Raw genomic sequence first — 17254 nt, forward strand, 5'->3', positions numbered from 1 at the left:
ATAGCTCTCAAAAATAGCAGATGTGCAAGCTCGCAGCGCGCTGTGAGCTTATATATATCTGCTATTTTTTAATAGCCAACGCAAAAAAAATCTATAATGGCACAGACGCTCTCCCGGTTTGAATGGGTTCATGATGTTTTTGGCATTGAACACTGGAACATGTGTTATTTCTTAAAACTATGGCGTTTTTAAATACAGAACCATTGCAACGTGAACAAAAAAAAAACACATTTATGTTTGCTTCTTAGGGTTTGTAAACAACAAAAGAAATCGCACAGGGCAGATATGAGAAATTACTTATAGTACCCGGCACATTAAGCGCCAGGTACTATCATCCAAATCATCCTCAGAGTGCCAGCGTTTTTTTACCGTGTCTTGGCGATCTTTAGACAGCTGCAGAAGCCACAACGAGGACCCGGATGTAAACAAAGGGTGTCCGGGCGATGGGACAGGGTCCCGTCTATCGACTGGAACAATAACATTTCTACCGCGATCGGCCATTTAAGAGAGACCGCCCGTCGAAAATGGCTGGTTTTCACAAAAAAAAAAAGATGTGGAGATAAGAGCTTTTTTCTCAAGATCCCATCATTGGGGCGGATGCACGTGACGTTTTTTTGGTATGATGTCACATCCGTCCATTCCTTTTTACAGGGTCCTAGGATCCTAAGTTGCGTTAGAGCGCCCTCTTGTGGAATTTAACAAAAAAAGTGTTGTGCAAAATGTGCAAAACAGGGCATGCAATTTAATAACACTATACTTTCAAAAATGTTTGAAAAAAGCTTGTAGATCGTCTATTTTTGTCTTGGAATGGAAAAAATCCTGACAATTAGGTGATCGTGTCGTCTCCGTTGGGTGGAAACCTCATATATGACTGTTACCATTACTGTTAACTGTTACTTTTCAAGATTCAAATTCAATATTAGCAAAAGTAGCAGATCTACAAGCTCAAAGACGCGTTGCGGTTCAATGGATCTGTTACTTCTGATGCTTTCGTGTGACGCTGTAGTACAGTGGTTCTCAACCAGTGGTCCGGGGACCACGAGTGGTCCTTGAGGGGTTCTAGGTGGCCCCCAGCTAAATGATGGAGAGTCGGTAACCAAATGGACCCTGATAGATCTTCTAACTCTTGAGAGCATAAAATGAAACCAAATGGTTTCATTTTACGCTCTCAAGAGTGAGATTATTGTTAAACATCTGCATTACTTAACTAAATAATTGTTATTTTGATCAACATTTGCCCGTTATCTCTCCTATTGTTACCAACATCAATACAGCATGGAATTGTGGACAAAATCTCATCCAACGACAACAAAATATCCCATATTTTGGGTCTGAGAGTCTAAATCTCATCAAACGGTGGTTCCGTGGCTCAAATGCCAAATAAACAATAATGGACCTTGATATGAAAAGGGTTGAAAACCACTGGCTCTAGTATGATCAAATAGTTAGAATAGAGGATATGCGTGTGACATCATCATCAAACCCGGAAGTTATGCAGGAATGCCTACTGAGTGTCAAAAAAATACTTTCTGTTCTTGACAGCCCATGCATCCAAACAGAAAAGTCATGTCTGATTGCATTAAACAACATTAAACAATGTTAAACTCACTTTGCATGTTGCTTTGCCACTCGATTTGCCACTTGGTGTGCCATTCACTTTAAGCATGCGCATATCCTCTATATGGAAATAAGAGGTTTCTGTAATAATGTAATAATGGTGACAGCAGAGCCTCTATACCTGACAGATCCATGCGCCTCATGCTGGTCTTGGGGGAGCGGGGGTTGGACGAGGTGTCCGACGGGGAGGTCCTGGAGGAGGAGGAGTAGTCCGAGGAGTTGAAGCTCCTCTGGGAGGTGACGGAGGAGGCCGAGGAGCGCAGGGGGTTGGTGTTCCGCCGGGACAGCGGCGAGGGGTGCGAGGTCGAATCCGACTCCTCCACCTCGAACGACCGCTTCAGCGCTGGAAGGAAGGAAGGAAGATACACAACAAGGTGGGAGAGAGAGAGAGAGAGAGAAGAGGTCAGTGGGGAGAAGGAGAACAAAAAAAAACACAGGAGCGGTCATACTCTGTGATGGAACGGAGTTAATATATCATGTGATATTCCGGTACGTACGCCATGAGCCACATTGAATGTACACATTAACCCATTAAAACCAGGGAAAGCATCTGTGTCACTTTAGATTTCTTTGGATATTCAAAAATAGCAGATATACAAGCTCATAGTGCGGCACCGAGTGCCGCGCTATGAGCTTGTAGATCTGCTATTTTTGATTTATTTTTATTTTTATTTATTTTTCCAAAAACTGTTATATATATATATATATATATATATATATATATATATATATATAGAAATATAGATATAGAAAACATATTAAAGAATCGCCTCAGGTCTTAATGGGGTAAAACCAGGGAAAGCAGCTGTGTCATTTTAGATTTAGCTAAACATAGTCTGTCGGGTGGAAACCTCATAAGTACAAAACTGTTACTTTTCACGATGATTCAAATTCATAAGTAGCAGATTCACAAGCTTGATCGCGCCGTGTTTCGAGCTTGTGGATCTGCTACTTTGAGATGCTTTTATGTTACACTGTAGTATGATCACGTAGGGCATTCATTTACGAAAAAACACAAAAAAAAGGGTAAAATATGGAGATTTCTGCCGGACAGCAACGATATATAGCGACGTAGTTTTTTTCTGAAAACTGTTAGGATCTAGGAGGCATTTGTAGAATCGGCCTCAGAGGTTATAATGGGTTACACAGTTTCACTATGAAGTCAGACTTGAATGACTCTGAGTTGGGAAGCTGAATTATTTTTCTTCACGACATTGAGTCGTCTTTTTCCATGTCTGGTCAAGGACCCCAAAATGAATATGTATTAGACCCCTGACCACCTGAAAATATTCTGTGCTTTTTCAAGATTCTTTTGAAAATAGCAGATGTGCGCTCAAAACGTGTTGCGATGCCTTGTGAGCTTGTAGATCAGCCATTTTAAAATACATAGGTTTAGTGGTTAAACTGATTTTGATGCCATAATATTAAAGTATTTTCCCCCTGGAACCCCCTCAAGGACCCCCTTGAGAACCACTGGCTTATTTAATAGTTACTGGACAAGCCAATAAAATAATTGTGAACACCTGGGAATAGTAACGTTTAACACCTGGAAAATAACAGCATGTTTTCTCTTAACAAGCTGCCAGTCAAATAAAACACCACAAATAGACGCTCAAGTTGCAAAGCAGCTGCCAATTACATAAGGAAATATATGAAGACTGTATGAGCGTCAGGAAGTACAGGATATAAATGGCATACAGTTGGTTATAAAATCAATAAAAACAGGTTCTGTATGACGAAAGAAAACAAAAGCCAAAGCACGAATGAACAAAACTGTGGCAGGTAAATCAGTGGTTCGTCATAGTGGGGTCCAGGTTAGCCGCAAGCAACTCTTTAGGTTCTATTTTTAATATATCCGGAATCTAGAGTTGCAAGACCAGCCGTTGACAGCCCATGCATCCAAACAGAACAGTCCTATCTGATCGTATTAACCCATTAAGACCGTGAACGCATCTGTGTATCATTTTTAGATTTCATTGGCTTTTCAAAAACAGCAGATATACATAGCGCGGCACCGAGTGCCGTGCTATGAGCTTGTAGATCTGCTATTTTGTGCAAAATAGCAGTGCAAATCACACATTTGTGCAAATCTTTGAATATATATATTTTTTAACTCAAATCTTTGCTTCTGGTGATTCTATTTTCAAATAGCCTTGTATAGGGCTTAAGTGGTTCATGTATATGTTTCATAATATCATAATTTATATCTGAAAAGTAACTAAACTTTTCAAATAATTGTAGTGGAATAAAAGTACAATATAGACAATTGGAAATAATCCAGTAAAGTAAATGCACCTCAAAATTGTACTTAAGTACAGTAGGCTACTTGAGTAAATGTACTTAGTTACTTTACACCACTGTAGGCTACATATAGTTTGTTTTCTTTAAACAGTAGCATCAAAAGGTACAGAGAAAAGAGGGGTGGTGGTGTTGGTGGTGGTGTGTGGGTGGGGGACAGAAGATGCTACTATCAACCAACACATTGCTGATGCTATTGACAACCAACCCAATGCGTTTCCATTTGGTTCGATTTATACACTCTGAAGAGTTATTATGGGGGTTCTTCTTGACATTTAAAAAGTTTGAGAAACAACTGGAATAAATGACAGAGCAGGCTTCATAAAGAGTGTGTGCGACTGGCACTGGCCTTGTATTATGGATACAGGATAGGTGGGCACTTTAGTTATAGGGACATCTGGGCACCTCGATGTACAATTGGCTAGTTTGTCCAAAATGTTTTTAAAATATATATATATATATACATTTGAAAAATGGTCTTAAGTAAATGTAAAGTATATATGATGTGAACATGCACGGTACATTTGGGGATCTCATTTTAAATAAGCCACTGTGCTTTTATGAGCGATCCAGTTTAGAGGACCTTGTATTGTGAATGGTACAAATCTTTCTAAATAAAGTATTCAATCAATCGATCACATCATTATCAGGCTTAATTATCCTTCAACTTCTTAATATGCCCCAAAATTACTGGCTGCACAGGTTTTATAGCAATTGTAGAAATATTAGACCTTAATTGTCGAATGTTTAAGCATGTTCTAATCATGTGTACTTTAAAAATATTTTCCAAATATATTTCTTTTTTTAAATTTTGGAAGAAAATGCCATAATTTATAAACAGTTTGCAAAAAAAATAAAGCACTATGGCTTGTTTCCATTGGGGTCCTGTGCATTCAATTCATCTGTTACCTATGACTAGACCATTATTTGTGTACCATCGTCATTATTTGTATCACAATGAGTCAAACATCGTCCACGCACCTTTCAGCCACTGTGGAGGCTCAGCCAGCAGTAGCTGTAATATTGCCATCAGCGTCAGAAGCATCATTTCAAAGAACAAAACACAGCAGAATTCAAGCACATCCTTACCCTTCTTTACGCGTCTCACAACGGACAACATGTCCCTCATTCTCTCCTGAAAAAAAAACACTCCGGAGAATGAAAACTACTAACGTAGCCTACGTTCGTTTGGGACGCCAAAGAAAAGAGCAACAATTATCCAATTAAGCGATAAACTATCAAACAACGCGATATAACCTCAAACAAGTTCCTGCTCCTGCTGCCTGCAACTTCTTGACAAAATCTCCGAATTAATTCCACTGTAAATCTAGAGCAATTGGTATATAAAAAGAAATAGCCTGTAACTTGTGCGTCTATCGCATAGAGTTATGGGTCTATCCCAGACCCAGAGCCTTGGTATTAGAGAGTTGCGCCAATGAGGGGGCAGAAACAGCGTCGGTCACGTGGTTCGTGTAACTGGAAATAGTGACAAGGAGCCGTCGACTTCAATGCATTCCATGAACTTCCGGTTTAGGCATTTGTCACTATTCGCTATTCGCCAATAGACGGCTATGTAGAATACCTGGCCCGAAGAAGTGAACGGAGTTGGCGTAACTCTCTAAAATAGATGGCACTGGTCTATCCTATCGTCGTCGTAGAAGGCCTGGTTTCTATTCGCTGTTCAGAGCGCAGATCCGGTCTTGAGCCCGCCTACTGTATCCGGTTGTTGTTTTTTTCCACGCACATGCGTAGTCTTGCGTAGCCAAATCTCAGGTCAATCCCAGGTCAAATAAAAAGGAAAAACAGCGCCCCCCAGCGTTTTTCACTTTTTAATTTCAATAAATGTAAACATTGTTATTTATGTGTGGTGAATGGCCTGAATACTGCACTGTTTAGTTGTTTACCCCATCTGAATAGCTTATGTGAGCACAATAAAGAAGAGCAGAATAATACATTAAATTACCATCCAAAATACATTATAATGAGCATTAGTGAGGACCAGTTATATGAAGATAAGATATAATATAATATTGTAATGAGCATTATTATTGAGGACCAATTAATATCTAGATAAGATATAATATAATATTATGTGAGCAAAGAATAGCAGAATAATAAATTAAATTACTATCCAAAATTTTTAATGAATTCTACAGTTTCAGATACAAACGTGGGCTACAAAAAAACTAAATATCTCTGTGCTTTATTGTCATGAATTGCACTCTTCTACCATATGAATCTGTCATTCATACTCCAGTAAAGTTTTTTTTTAAAACTCAAAAGTGTACTTAAGTACAGTACTTAAGTAAATGTACTTGTTACTTTACTATGCACCCCCGTGCGGGGCAGTCGTGTTGAAGTTAGCACAGTTGCTCTTCTGCCAACTCACTGATGGTGTTGCTTTGACTGTGATGTCTTTCCATCATGCTGCACTTTTGTTCTTGCGCTGCAATCTGTATATTTAACTGCTGTACTGTCTTTGGCGACTGTATTTCCCTCACGGGATCAATGAAGGTCTCATCTTATCTCGAGAAACGCTGATCTACTGTACATCAAGGGTTTCCAAACTTTCATATTTGGGTCCCCAAATAATCATATTTGAACTGGGGACAAGCGGTTGGAATTGTAGGCATTACATTTAGTTTGACCCCCCAAATAATTTGGGAACCACTGATCTACATTATCCAGACGTCTCACTCAGGAGCCAGGAGCCAGATGCCAGGGGGCACTGCCAGGCCAGGCCATTCATTCCATACCACTCGTTCACACTTGAACGCAACCATTTCACCAGCCTGCCTTCAAGCTCTCCTTGTTTTACAGCGGTTATACTCTTGTCAGAAAGCAGACCTCTTAACCCTGGCCAGCGGTTTGCTCTGCATGTCAGATGATGTGTGTGTGTGTGTGGGGGGGGGGGGGTTAGGGGGTGAAACCTGGATCACCTCAGCCTGCCTGGCAGATAGATCCAAACAGCTCCCAGCAACAACAAGGCCCTGGTCCCATATAAACACCCCGGCCATGATAGAGCAGGCATCTGGCCCGCTTCCACAGTATGGCCACCAGCCAGGCCCCCAGCGTGAGGGGAAGACCCCCGGCCTTCCTCCCTGGAACACACTGCTATGGCGTACGTACGGGTACGTCTCAGCGGGGATCTGGTGTCAAATGATCCAGTTAAAGCGAAGGATACCGAAGGAGAATGCATGACGTTTACCAGGGTTCCGCGGGGCGCAAGTAAGAAGACTTTTAAGGGCATCGTATAGTACAAGCTGAAACTGAAACTGCATTTTTATGGAAAACAAATTAGTGACTGTTTGCTGTAATTCCGTGTGTGTGTGTGTGAGCGCGCGTGCGTGCGTGTGTGTGCGTGCGTGCGTGCGTGCGTGTGTGCGTGTGTGCGTGTGTGCGTGTGTGTGCGTGTGTGTGTGTGTGTGTGTGTGTGTGTGTGTGTGTGTGTGTGCGTGTGTGAATGTGTGCGTGCATGCTCATAGACGGTCGTGCGCAGTGGTGGGAAAAGTACTCACTCGTCTTACTTAAGTAGAAGTATCAATACTGCATTGTAGAAATACTCTGTTACAAGTAAAAGTCCGGCATTAAATTGTTTATTTTTTTACTTGAATTACTTCAAGAAGCCCAGGTCTGTCATCATCACTAGTGGCCCCCGGCCGGCCTTCAAGCCGGACCCTCCCTCCATGGTTGCTGGACAATGGGGGTCTTTCTGTCCGAGTTCCCTGGAGCCATTTGCACCACCTCACACTAAGTTCAAACTTAGCCTAGTTATAGCTTAACCCATTCAATCCGTGGACGCATCTCTGTCATTTTAGATGTCTTTGGCTATTCAAAAAATATACAAGCTTGTAGATCTGCATTTTTTTTTTTAAATCGTGAAAATGTGTGCAAATCTTTTATACGTATTTAAAAAAATATATATATATTTAATGATTTGCACAAATTTTCATTTTTTTTTAAAATAGCAGTGCCGTGCTATGAGCTTGTAGATCTACTATTTTTAAATGGCTTTTTAAAAGCCATTTAAGCTATAACTAGGCTAAGTTTGAACTTAGTATGAGGTGGTGAAACTGGCCCCAGCCAGCTGGACACTGGGCAGCTGGCAGCATGTGCTGAGGTGAGCGAGGCATGGTGAGAGCTAACTGCTACACACACTGGAGCTTGACTTTCCTCCCAGAGGAGACCAGACAGGATGTAGGTAACAGAGAGACCACTGATGATGACAAACGTGGTGGCTGGCGAAGAAAGTAGAAATAACTATCAGTGTAGTAGTAGTTCTACTTTCTATCCCTTCTGATCTGTTTTGTGATAATGTAGGTCTTGCATAACACAATATACCTTTCCTCAACTATATGCCTGTAAAGCTCTTAACATTTATTAGTGTGCATTTTAACTTCACAAGCTGATTTTGCACACTGATGGACCTGCACAAACCTGTGTACTTACACTGAAAGAAACAGCCTTTAGGAATACAGGTGCACATAGTGTCAATGTATTTATAGTACACTTTTATGGGACTATCATAAAAATAATCCACTTCCACTTCATCACCTACCCTTCAGTTCATATACCAGGGGTCTTCAACGTTTTTCAGCCCAAGGACCCCCTAGCTGAGAGAGGGATGAAGCAGGGACCCCCTCTATATTGTATAAAATTGTGTTTCAATTTCAACACCATTTTTTTTTTAAACTTGGTCTGCTCTTTTTTCCCTCTACACCTAATACCTCTCTGCCAAAAATAGACGATCTACAAGCTCACAACGCCTCGCAGGTGTTGTAGATCTGCTCTTTTTGTCTAAAGTTCCCCTCAGAAAAGGGATGCTATAGGGTTAAAGTGGTTAATGTAAAAAAAAAAACGTATCACACAAAGATTTGATAGACCCCTTGTAGTAACTCTGAGGCCCCCACCCTCCCTTCTCTGTAAACATACTGTACCTTTATGATTCTACTGAGTTCCAATAGGTTTTGCACTGTATTTGAATTGTATTGTATTACTGATGAATTGAGTACAATGGACCACAAGGGAAACAAGCCCCCTGGAGCTTGCTGTATTATCCGTTTAGCATAAACTATGACTGTACTATCTGTAGTATGTACTGTTAACAGTCTTGTTAAAGTATTCAATCAATCAATCCAAAACAATAACGTGCTACAAAGTGACCAGGAGAACAGGCAAACATTAAACCTAACATCTGTCTAAATAATAAAACTTGGTATCTGTGGACAAGCAAAGAGAATATACGTCCATCTAAATATTTAACATAGCATAGTGTGAATAAGTAACTACAGTAAATAGGCTACAACTGCAGATAATGTACATAGAAATTAGGAATGTTAGGGGCTGTAAAGTTAAAGTTATTTTCACACAACAGTGGGGGTAAATGACTTGCATCTTACAACCATGTCAACCAATACAGTGACAGTTCATAGAACAACGGAGACCTACTAGTAAACAAAACAATATCCTCTGGACCTGTACGTTTTTACAACTGACTTATTAATGATCCTCTCTCAGATTGTCCATACACACACACACACACACACACACACACACACACACACACACACACACACACACACACACACACACACACACATACACACACACACACACACACACACACACACACACACACACACACACACACACACACACACACACACACACACACACACACACACACACACACACACACACACACAGTACAGTACAGTACAGTATGCAATGGTATTTATGGTAAGCACACCTGCTGGGCTAACTGTAGCCTACTCTACACATCTTCAGACCAGGGTTTCTCAGACAAAAAAGCGGCTGGTCAAATTACAGTAGAGCAACTGGCCTTTAAATGACCTTTGACTAGAGACATGTCTGTACAATACTGTTCTTTGACTTACAGGAAACCACTACAGAGATGAGACTTCGTTTGCAGTGAGTTTACATGTGAAATGAGTTGTGTATGAATGAAGAATAGTGCTGATGTTATGGTAATGTCTTTAGGACTGACCTTTATCTGTTTGAACCGACTCACTCTCCTCTGCGTATAAGCATAAACTGATATACTGATGTATGTGACCGTGATGTCACTGCAATAACATCAGAACACTCAATGATACAACATTCATCTGCTGTTGTGTTGTCGGTTACTTAACCCATTCAATCCGGGAACGCATGTGTGTCATTTTAGATGTCTTTGGGCTATTCAAAAATAGCAGATATACAAGCTCATGAGCTTGTAACTCATGAGCTTGTAGATCTGCTAATTTTGGGTAGAGAAATGAAAATGCTTGCAAATCTTTGAATACAAATGAACAGCCAGGTCATATGGAGGATGAGACATGATTGATGATGAAGTCATGATTGGTCCACAGTAACTTGAGATGTCCCCACCAATCGACCACTGGTAGCTGAAGGTGCTCTTTGATTTGCATAGGACAGGTCAGGACACCGTCATTTGTCTTAAGTGACACACTAAATTTGCATAGGAAAGGACACATTTACACACAGTAGATACCATGGGATGTAAACACAGAGTAATTGGCACTACCATTTGAATACTTCAGTATTTTTCAAATCAAGTACTCCACTACTTTACTTAACTTAACTTAAAGGGACTACACCATGAATTTTAACTTGTCCTTCTTTTTTGTGTGTTTTTGGTCTCCCCTACCTCTCTTCTATCCCAAAAAATACCCCAGTTTGAACACTCAGGCTTTCCCAGCATATCTGGGGTTTTCTGTAAATTGGTCTCAAAACAGACCAAACTGATTTTCACCCTAACACGCCCTGTGCCAAACAGGACAAAGTGGTATTTAGGCTCAAACCTTTTGAAAAACGTTTGAGGGACATAAACAATATGATATATAAAATAAAAAAATCATGGTGTAGATCCTAAAGAGAGAAACTTTCACTTGAAGTTGAGTAATGTTTGACCAGGAGTGTCTATACTTCTTTGACTAAAGTACTTGAGTTGAGTACTTTGTCGACCACTACTAGTATTCAAAATGACTCATCAGTCACCACCCATAATAAAGTTATACTCTCAGGACCACATCCAGTTGTTTCTGCTAAATTGGAACGAGTTACAGCTGGGCAAATTTGTCACAATTTCTATCGTTGTGAGATTTCCATAAAAGGCTCAGAGAGAGAGAGAGAGAGCAGCGATTGAGTCATACTCCTCTTCGTTCAAATTACTCAATCTCTGCTTCGTCACACAGCCAAAAGCTTCTCTTTGGGGTGTTAAATGCGGAAAAACCTTGAGACGCTCAAAGGTGCCAAGAGAATTATTTAAAGACTCACAGAAGCCTCAGATGAAAACAAAATAGAGTGAATGACTGTTGATTTTATGAAGAGTTTGGCTGCAATGCTGTGAGTGAGTCGAACGGGACAGATTGTGCTGGACTGTGTGTGTGTGTGTGTGTGTGTGTGTGTGTGTGTGTGTGTGTGTGTGTGTGTGTGTGTGTGTGTGTGTGTGTGCGTGTGTGCGTGTGTGTGTGTGTGTGTGTGTGCGTGTGTTTGTTTTTGCATGCGTGCCTGCATGCTTGTGTGTGTTTGTAAGAGAGACAGAGAGCGAGAGAGAGAGAGTACTGAATGCAGCAGTGTTGTAAAGTAAGTAAGTACATTTACTCAAGTACTGTACTTAAGTACAATTTTGAGGTACTTTTACTTTACTGGAGTATTTCCATTGTCTATACTTTTACTTCTACTCCACTATATCACAGAGGCAAATATTGTACTTTTACTCCACTACAATTATTAGAAAACTTGAGTTACTAGTTACTTTGTAGATATACATTATTACATTGTAAAACATATTAACCACTTTAGCCCTACTTTATCTCACATTTTATCTTTTAGCTCACAACGCGTCGCATAGCGACGCGTTGTGAGCTTGTAGATCTGCTATTTTCAAACATTTTAGTACTTTTACTTCTGGTACTTTAAGTACATTTTTGATACCCATACCTTTGTACTTTTACTCAAGTACATTTTGAATTCCGGACTTTTACACATAACAGCGTATTTCTACATTGCAGTATTGATACTTTTACGTAAGTAAAACATTTGAGTACTTTTTCCACCACTGGAATGCGGATACCTTAGTGTCTAATTCGCAATTTCACACTCTCAGATCTAAGTGAACACTGAGGGTTTTTACAGTACATGTGTGTGTGTGTTATAGTTTGTGTGCTTTACTAAAAGCCAAGAACAGCCTCCCCGTTCCCCCCTCGGCTGAAGCCATGTAGTCACACGATCGTTTGTGTGACGCAGATCTCAGCCACCGGACTCCTAAATCAACACTGTTTTACCATTTCTACTGCTCTTATCATATCCTACCACTGCATGGGGTCGCTGAGAGGTGGCTGTGTGTGTGTGTGTGTGTGTGTGTGTGTGTGTGTGTGTGTGTGTGTGTGTGTGTGTGTGTGTGTGTGTGTGTGTGTGTGTGTGTGTGTGTGTGTGTGTGTGTGTGTGTGTGTGCACGTGCGCGTGTGCGTGTGACAGAGGGAGACAGAGTGCCGATAGAAGCAAAAATGCACAATATCTGTTTTGTTTTTTAAGTTATTTGACGGGAAAACTTTGAAAAATCGCTGCTATTGTTTCAGAAGTATTGTACCACGTATACTTGCTTCCAACTATTTCTAACAGCAAAAACACTATTATCGTGGTTTCATAATGCTACAGTAAGTAGCAATGTGACATACCATAGCTCTATTTATGCATATTCCTTTTGATTGTACAATTCTTAGTTTTGTTTTTTGGCAATATTTCTCATGCCAATAAAGCCCCTTCAAATTCAATTGAGAGAGAGAGAGAGAGAGAGAGAGAGAGAGAGAGAGAGAGAGAGAGAGAAAGAAAGACAGAAAGGCGAGAGAGAGAAAGAGAGAGACAGACAGACAGACAGACAGAGAGACAGACAGACACACACACAGACAGACAGACAGAGAGAGAGACAGACAGACAGACAGACAGACAGACAGACAGACAGACAGACAGACAGACAGACAGACAGACAGACAGACAGACAGAGATTTGTGAGCTGTTGTGACAGGAGAAGGATGTCTAAACCATCTTAAAGACTACTAATCATATATGTATTCCTACACTGTCTACACCGAGTTGGCCTTGGTATAAAAAAGAGCTGCTATTTGTCCCAACGGTTTTATACCAAGTGAAAACATTGAACATTGAAATATTGCTGCCATTTGTTTCACAAGTTTATCCCTTTATCCCTTAAAGTTTATTCCTACGTGTATGTCTAACTATTTCTGACAACGAATGTATAATGCTTATGGTTCTGTAAGCTAACTTTGTGTAAATTGCCGTGTAATACAGCTCCGTTTACACATGTCTTTATTCCCTTTTAATCAGTGGTGTAAAGTAACTAAGTACATTTACTCAAGTACTGTACCTAAGTACAGTACTTGACGGTATTTTTACTTTACTGGAGTATTTTACATTTTCAATACTTTGACTTCTACTCCACTACATCTGACTCAGAGGCAAATATTGTAATTTTACTCCACTACAATTACTTGAAAACTTTAGTTACTTTGCAGATATAAATCATTATATTATTTATACCGAGGCATTTTGAAAATAGCAACGCGTTGTGAGCTTGCGGATCTGCTATTTTGAAACATTTTAGTACTTTTACTTTTGGTACTTTAGGTATATGTTGATGCCAATACTTTTGTACTTTTACTCAAGTAAACATTTTAAACACAGGCCTTTTACTTGTAACAGAGTATTTTCATATTGTGGTATTGCTACTTTTACGTCAAGTAAAAAATATCTGATTACTTCTTCCACCACTGCTTTTAATTGTACATACGTTATTTTGAGAGAGAAAGAGAGAGAGAGAGAGAGAGAGAGAGAGAGAGAGAGAGAGAGAGAGAGAGAGAGGAAGGGAGGGAGGGAGGGAGGAAGGGAGGGAGGGAGGGGGGGGGAGGGAGGGAGGGAGGAAGGGAATTAAGGGGTCAGTGGGGATAGAGAGTGTTTTTCTCAATGCTGAAACCATCTGACGTCTGCAGTCCTGCAGTATCTCCTCCTGTGAGCAGATAGCTGTGATCACAGCCTGGCCTCCACAGACCCATAGAGCCGTGATAACAATAATGAGCTCCAACAACGTCAACCAATCCCCAGCCTAAGATAACAATAATGAGCACCAATGTGAACCAAATGGCATCTCTCTCTCTCTCTCTCTCTCTCTCTCTCTCTCTCTCTCTCTCTCTCTCTCTCTCTCTCTCTCTCTCTCTCTCTCCCTCCCTCCTTCACACCGCTATCTGGCTTTTAATGGACCCCTCCTCTTCTCTTTCCCTCGGCATGTGACCTGGAAATGACACGCAAACAATCTGCTTCATACATAACTGAGAAACCAGCCCCCCCCCCCTTGAAAGACCCCACCCCCCCAAACAATCTGTTTCATACATAACCGAGACCCCCCCCAAAAAGCCCCCACCCCACCCCCAGACTTGTGATCCCCTTCTGAACAATCTAAACCAGTGAGTGTACTCATCGAGTCATCAGAATAAGGAAAAAGTGTTCTTCAGAACTCAAGGCTTTCTGAGTCATCCAGGTCTGACTTCATGAGACTGTTTCAATCAATTCAAATGTTGGATATGGCTCATCATGGCTCATATACTGGGATCTGGCATCATGTTAAGTCTGTTCTCTACTGCAGTGGTTCTCAACCTGTGGGTCGGGACCCCCAGGGGCTTCTCCACATGATTTTTGGGGGGGTCCCCAGATGACAGTGAAGTGACGTGACAATTTAAGGACGTTTAAGACCTTTTTAATACCTCCAAAACAAGAAAGAAAGAAAGAAAAGATAAATTACCATTAATGCATAAAAGATAATCAACAAACTATACTATAAAAACTGGCCAAATTGTCAAATAATATAAGAAATTGTAAACTGAAAACTGGAAATACTCCAGTAAAGTAAAAAACAATACCTCAAAAATTGACTTAAGTACAGCACTCGAGTAAATGTACTTAGTTACTTTGCACCACTGCCCGTTGCATAGGACAACCCAGCTGAGTTGACTCTCCCATGCAGCCAACATTCTGCAAGTCAACATACTGTGAGGAGAAGGACATCAAATGATATCAAGTCCCAATAGCTCCATGCAGGGCCGCTAGGCAGCCGTTATGATTGTCAAACACACTTTCCAGCCCCAGAGAGAAGTTTCCGCTTGAGCTGAGCTGACACAAGGAAGTCTTTCATCACGGACCGGAGCCTGCTGACCACTCTGGGATGATGCAGGGCTCTCCAAAGCAACATTTAAGTACATTTACTCAAGCACTGCGTTTTTTCAATGCTTTTACACTCCTAACTCCTACTTTACTACATCTCGGAGGCAAACCTTGTACTTTTGACTCCACTAAAATCATTTGACTGCAAAAAAACGCACGCACACACACACGCGCGCACACACACAGGCACACACGCACGCACACACACACACACACACACACACACACACACACACACACACACACACACACACACACACACACACACACACACACACACACACACACACACACACACACACACACACACACACACACACACACGCCCTATTTTATACTTCGGCTACTCAGAAATTGCAGATCTACCTACAAGCTCACAACAAGGTGGGACATTGAAAATGGGACATTCTGCATAATTAGTACTTTTACTGTAACTCATTTTTCACCCAGTGCCAATTGCCAATGCATGTAATCCTGGGCGCTATTCTCCCTCTGCCAGCCTGGGGAGAGCCGCTTCTTATCACCTGACAGTGGGGGGGTTTCCCCGGTAGGACGTAGCGCGTGGAAGGAACACGTTATTCCAACCGGTTCCTTTCCCCTCCATCAGGCGCCCCGGCTGACCAGGGGGAGGCAGTATAGATTACTGCATGTTTTTTTGTGAGGGTACCTACAGTACTAGTGATGCGCGGGTCGGGTTTTTTCATGACCCGCCCCGCCCCGCCCCGCCACGGAACCCAACCCGCCTCAACCCGCCCCGCGAACCCATATATAAATCTATAAATCCGCGGGTCGTACCTATAATTCTGTAAAATCAAGGTTAGAAAATAATCTTCAAGTATACACCCCAAGTGTTTTATTGTTATTATTCTTATTCTTATTAGGAATAAAGACAAAACAAGAGCATATGATTTTTCTTCTTTTTTTTGCGTGTGAGAGCGGATGACCCGCTCACCCACAGCCCGCATAATTGCCTCTGAAATCCTGACTCGACCACCCGCGCCGTGGGTTGAACCGTGGGTTATGGGTCGGCCCGCGCATCCCTAGTACCTACCCTAGGGGACACGGGGAGAACATGCAAACTCCACACAGAGAGGCCCTTTCGCCAACCCCACTTATGTGCTTTTTGGTATTTTAAAGGAGTAGTTCACCCAAAAAATTACTTATTTTCTACCAATTACACACCCCATGGAGTCTTGAATTCATCAATTTATTTTAGTTTTTGTCGCATTCCTGAGCCAATAATTTGATTACCAGTGGAAAGATGCTAATGTATCCGGTAGGAGAAATACACCCGGTCATCAAATTATTGGCTTAGGAATGCGACAAAAACCAAAAAAAATCCATTCATTCAAGCAAGGCTTCATGGGGTGAGTAATAGATAGAAAATACGTAATCTTTTGGGTGAACTACTCCTTTAAGTATGTTTGGATGCCAATACTTTTGGACTTTTTAAGACTTTGAATACAGGACTTGTACTTCGTTGTTACAGGGTATTTCTACACTGTGGTATTGGTAAAAAAAAGGAAGTGTCTCATCAGGGGTGTTTCTAGCCCCAGCAGCAGCAGCAGCGTGGAGCCTGCTGTGGGATGTTGTCTGACGTTGGTCGGCGGTATGGATTTCCCACTCCATATGTCCAACAGCTAGCGGTAGCTACGTGCTAACAAAGAGCCGACTGTGTTCTGTCTAAGTGGAGGTGACCCTCAGCTAGCTAACGTTTGTAGGAAACCTGCGCTAGCTTCTCGGTATCTCAGCTGCAACGATAGCGCTGATAAGGATGGAGACAGCTGCTCCGGGAGCTATCAGCAGCTTCTGTCCTCTCGCTTGTATCAATGAGGCTACTGTGCTGGGTGTGGATCACAAGATTATACTTGGGAGTAATATCAGTGGCTGAAGGAGCACTCAGAATCTTTTTTTTTTCTTTTTTTACTTTAAAGGAGCACTTCACCCATTTTGCAACCTATCAGTGTTGATTTTGTCAGCAATTTTTTATTCAGTTTTAGTCGTAGTCTTTTGAATAAAATTCCATTTAGTTTTAGCCACATTTTAGTCATCTGAAATGTTTTAGTTTTAGTCTAGTTTTAGT

General features: G+C 41.3%; 1 protein-coding gene across 3 annotated transcripts in view; it reads right to left on the reverse strand.

Annotated features, from left to right (window-relative positions):
- Window positions 1–17254, reverse strand: part of LOC311056334 (septin-9-like) — a 162030-nt gene that overhangs the window by 78146 nt on the left and 66630 nt on the right. For all 3 annotated transcript variants that reach the window (XM_084072893.1, XM_084072895.1, XM_084072894.1), the window contains one exon: window positions 1739–1960. In XM_084072893.1, coding sequence (XP_083929019.1) covers window positions 1739–1960 — 222 coding nt within the window. The remainder of the gene's footprint in view (window positions 1–1738; window positions 1961–17254) is intronic.

The sequence above is a fragment of the Gymnoscopelus microlampas genome (genome assembly GCF_963454915.1).
Source record: "Gymnoscopelus microlampas genome assembly, chromosome: 11".
In the NCBI taxonomy this organism is placed as follows: domain Eukaryota; kingdom Metazoa; phylum Chordata; class Actinopteri; order Myctophiformes; family Myctophidae; genus Gymnoscopelus; species Gymnoscopelus microlampas.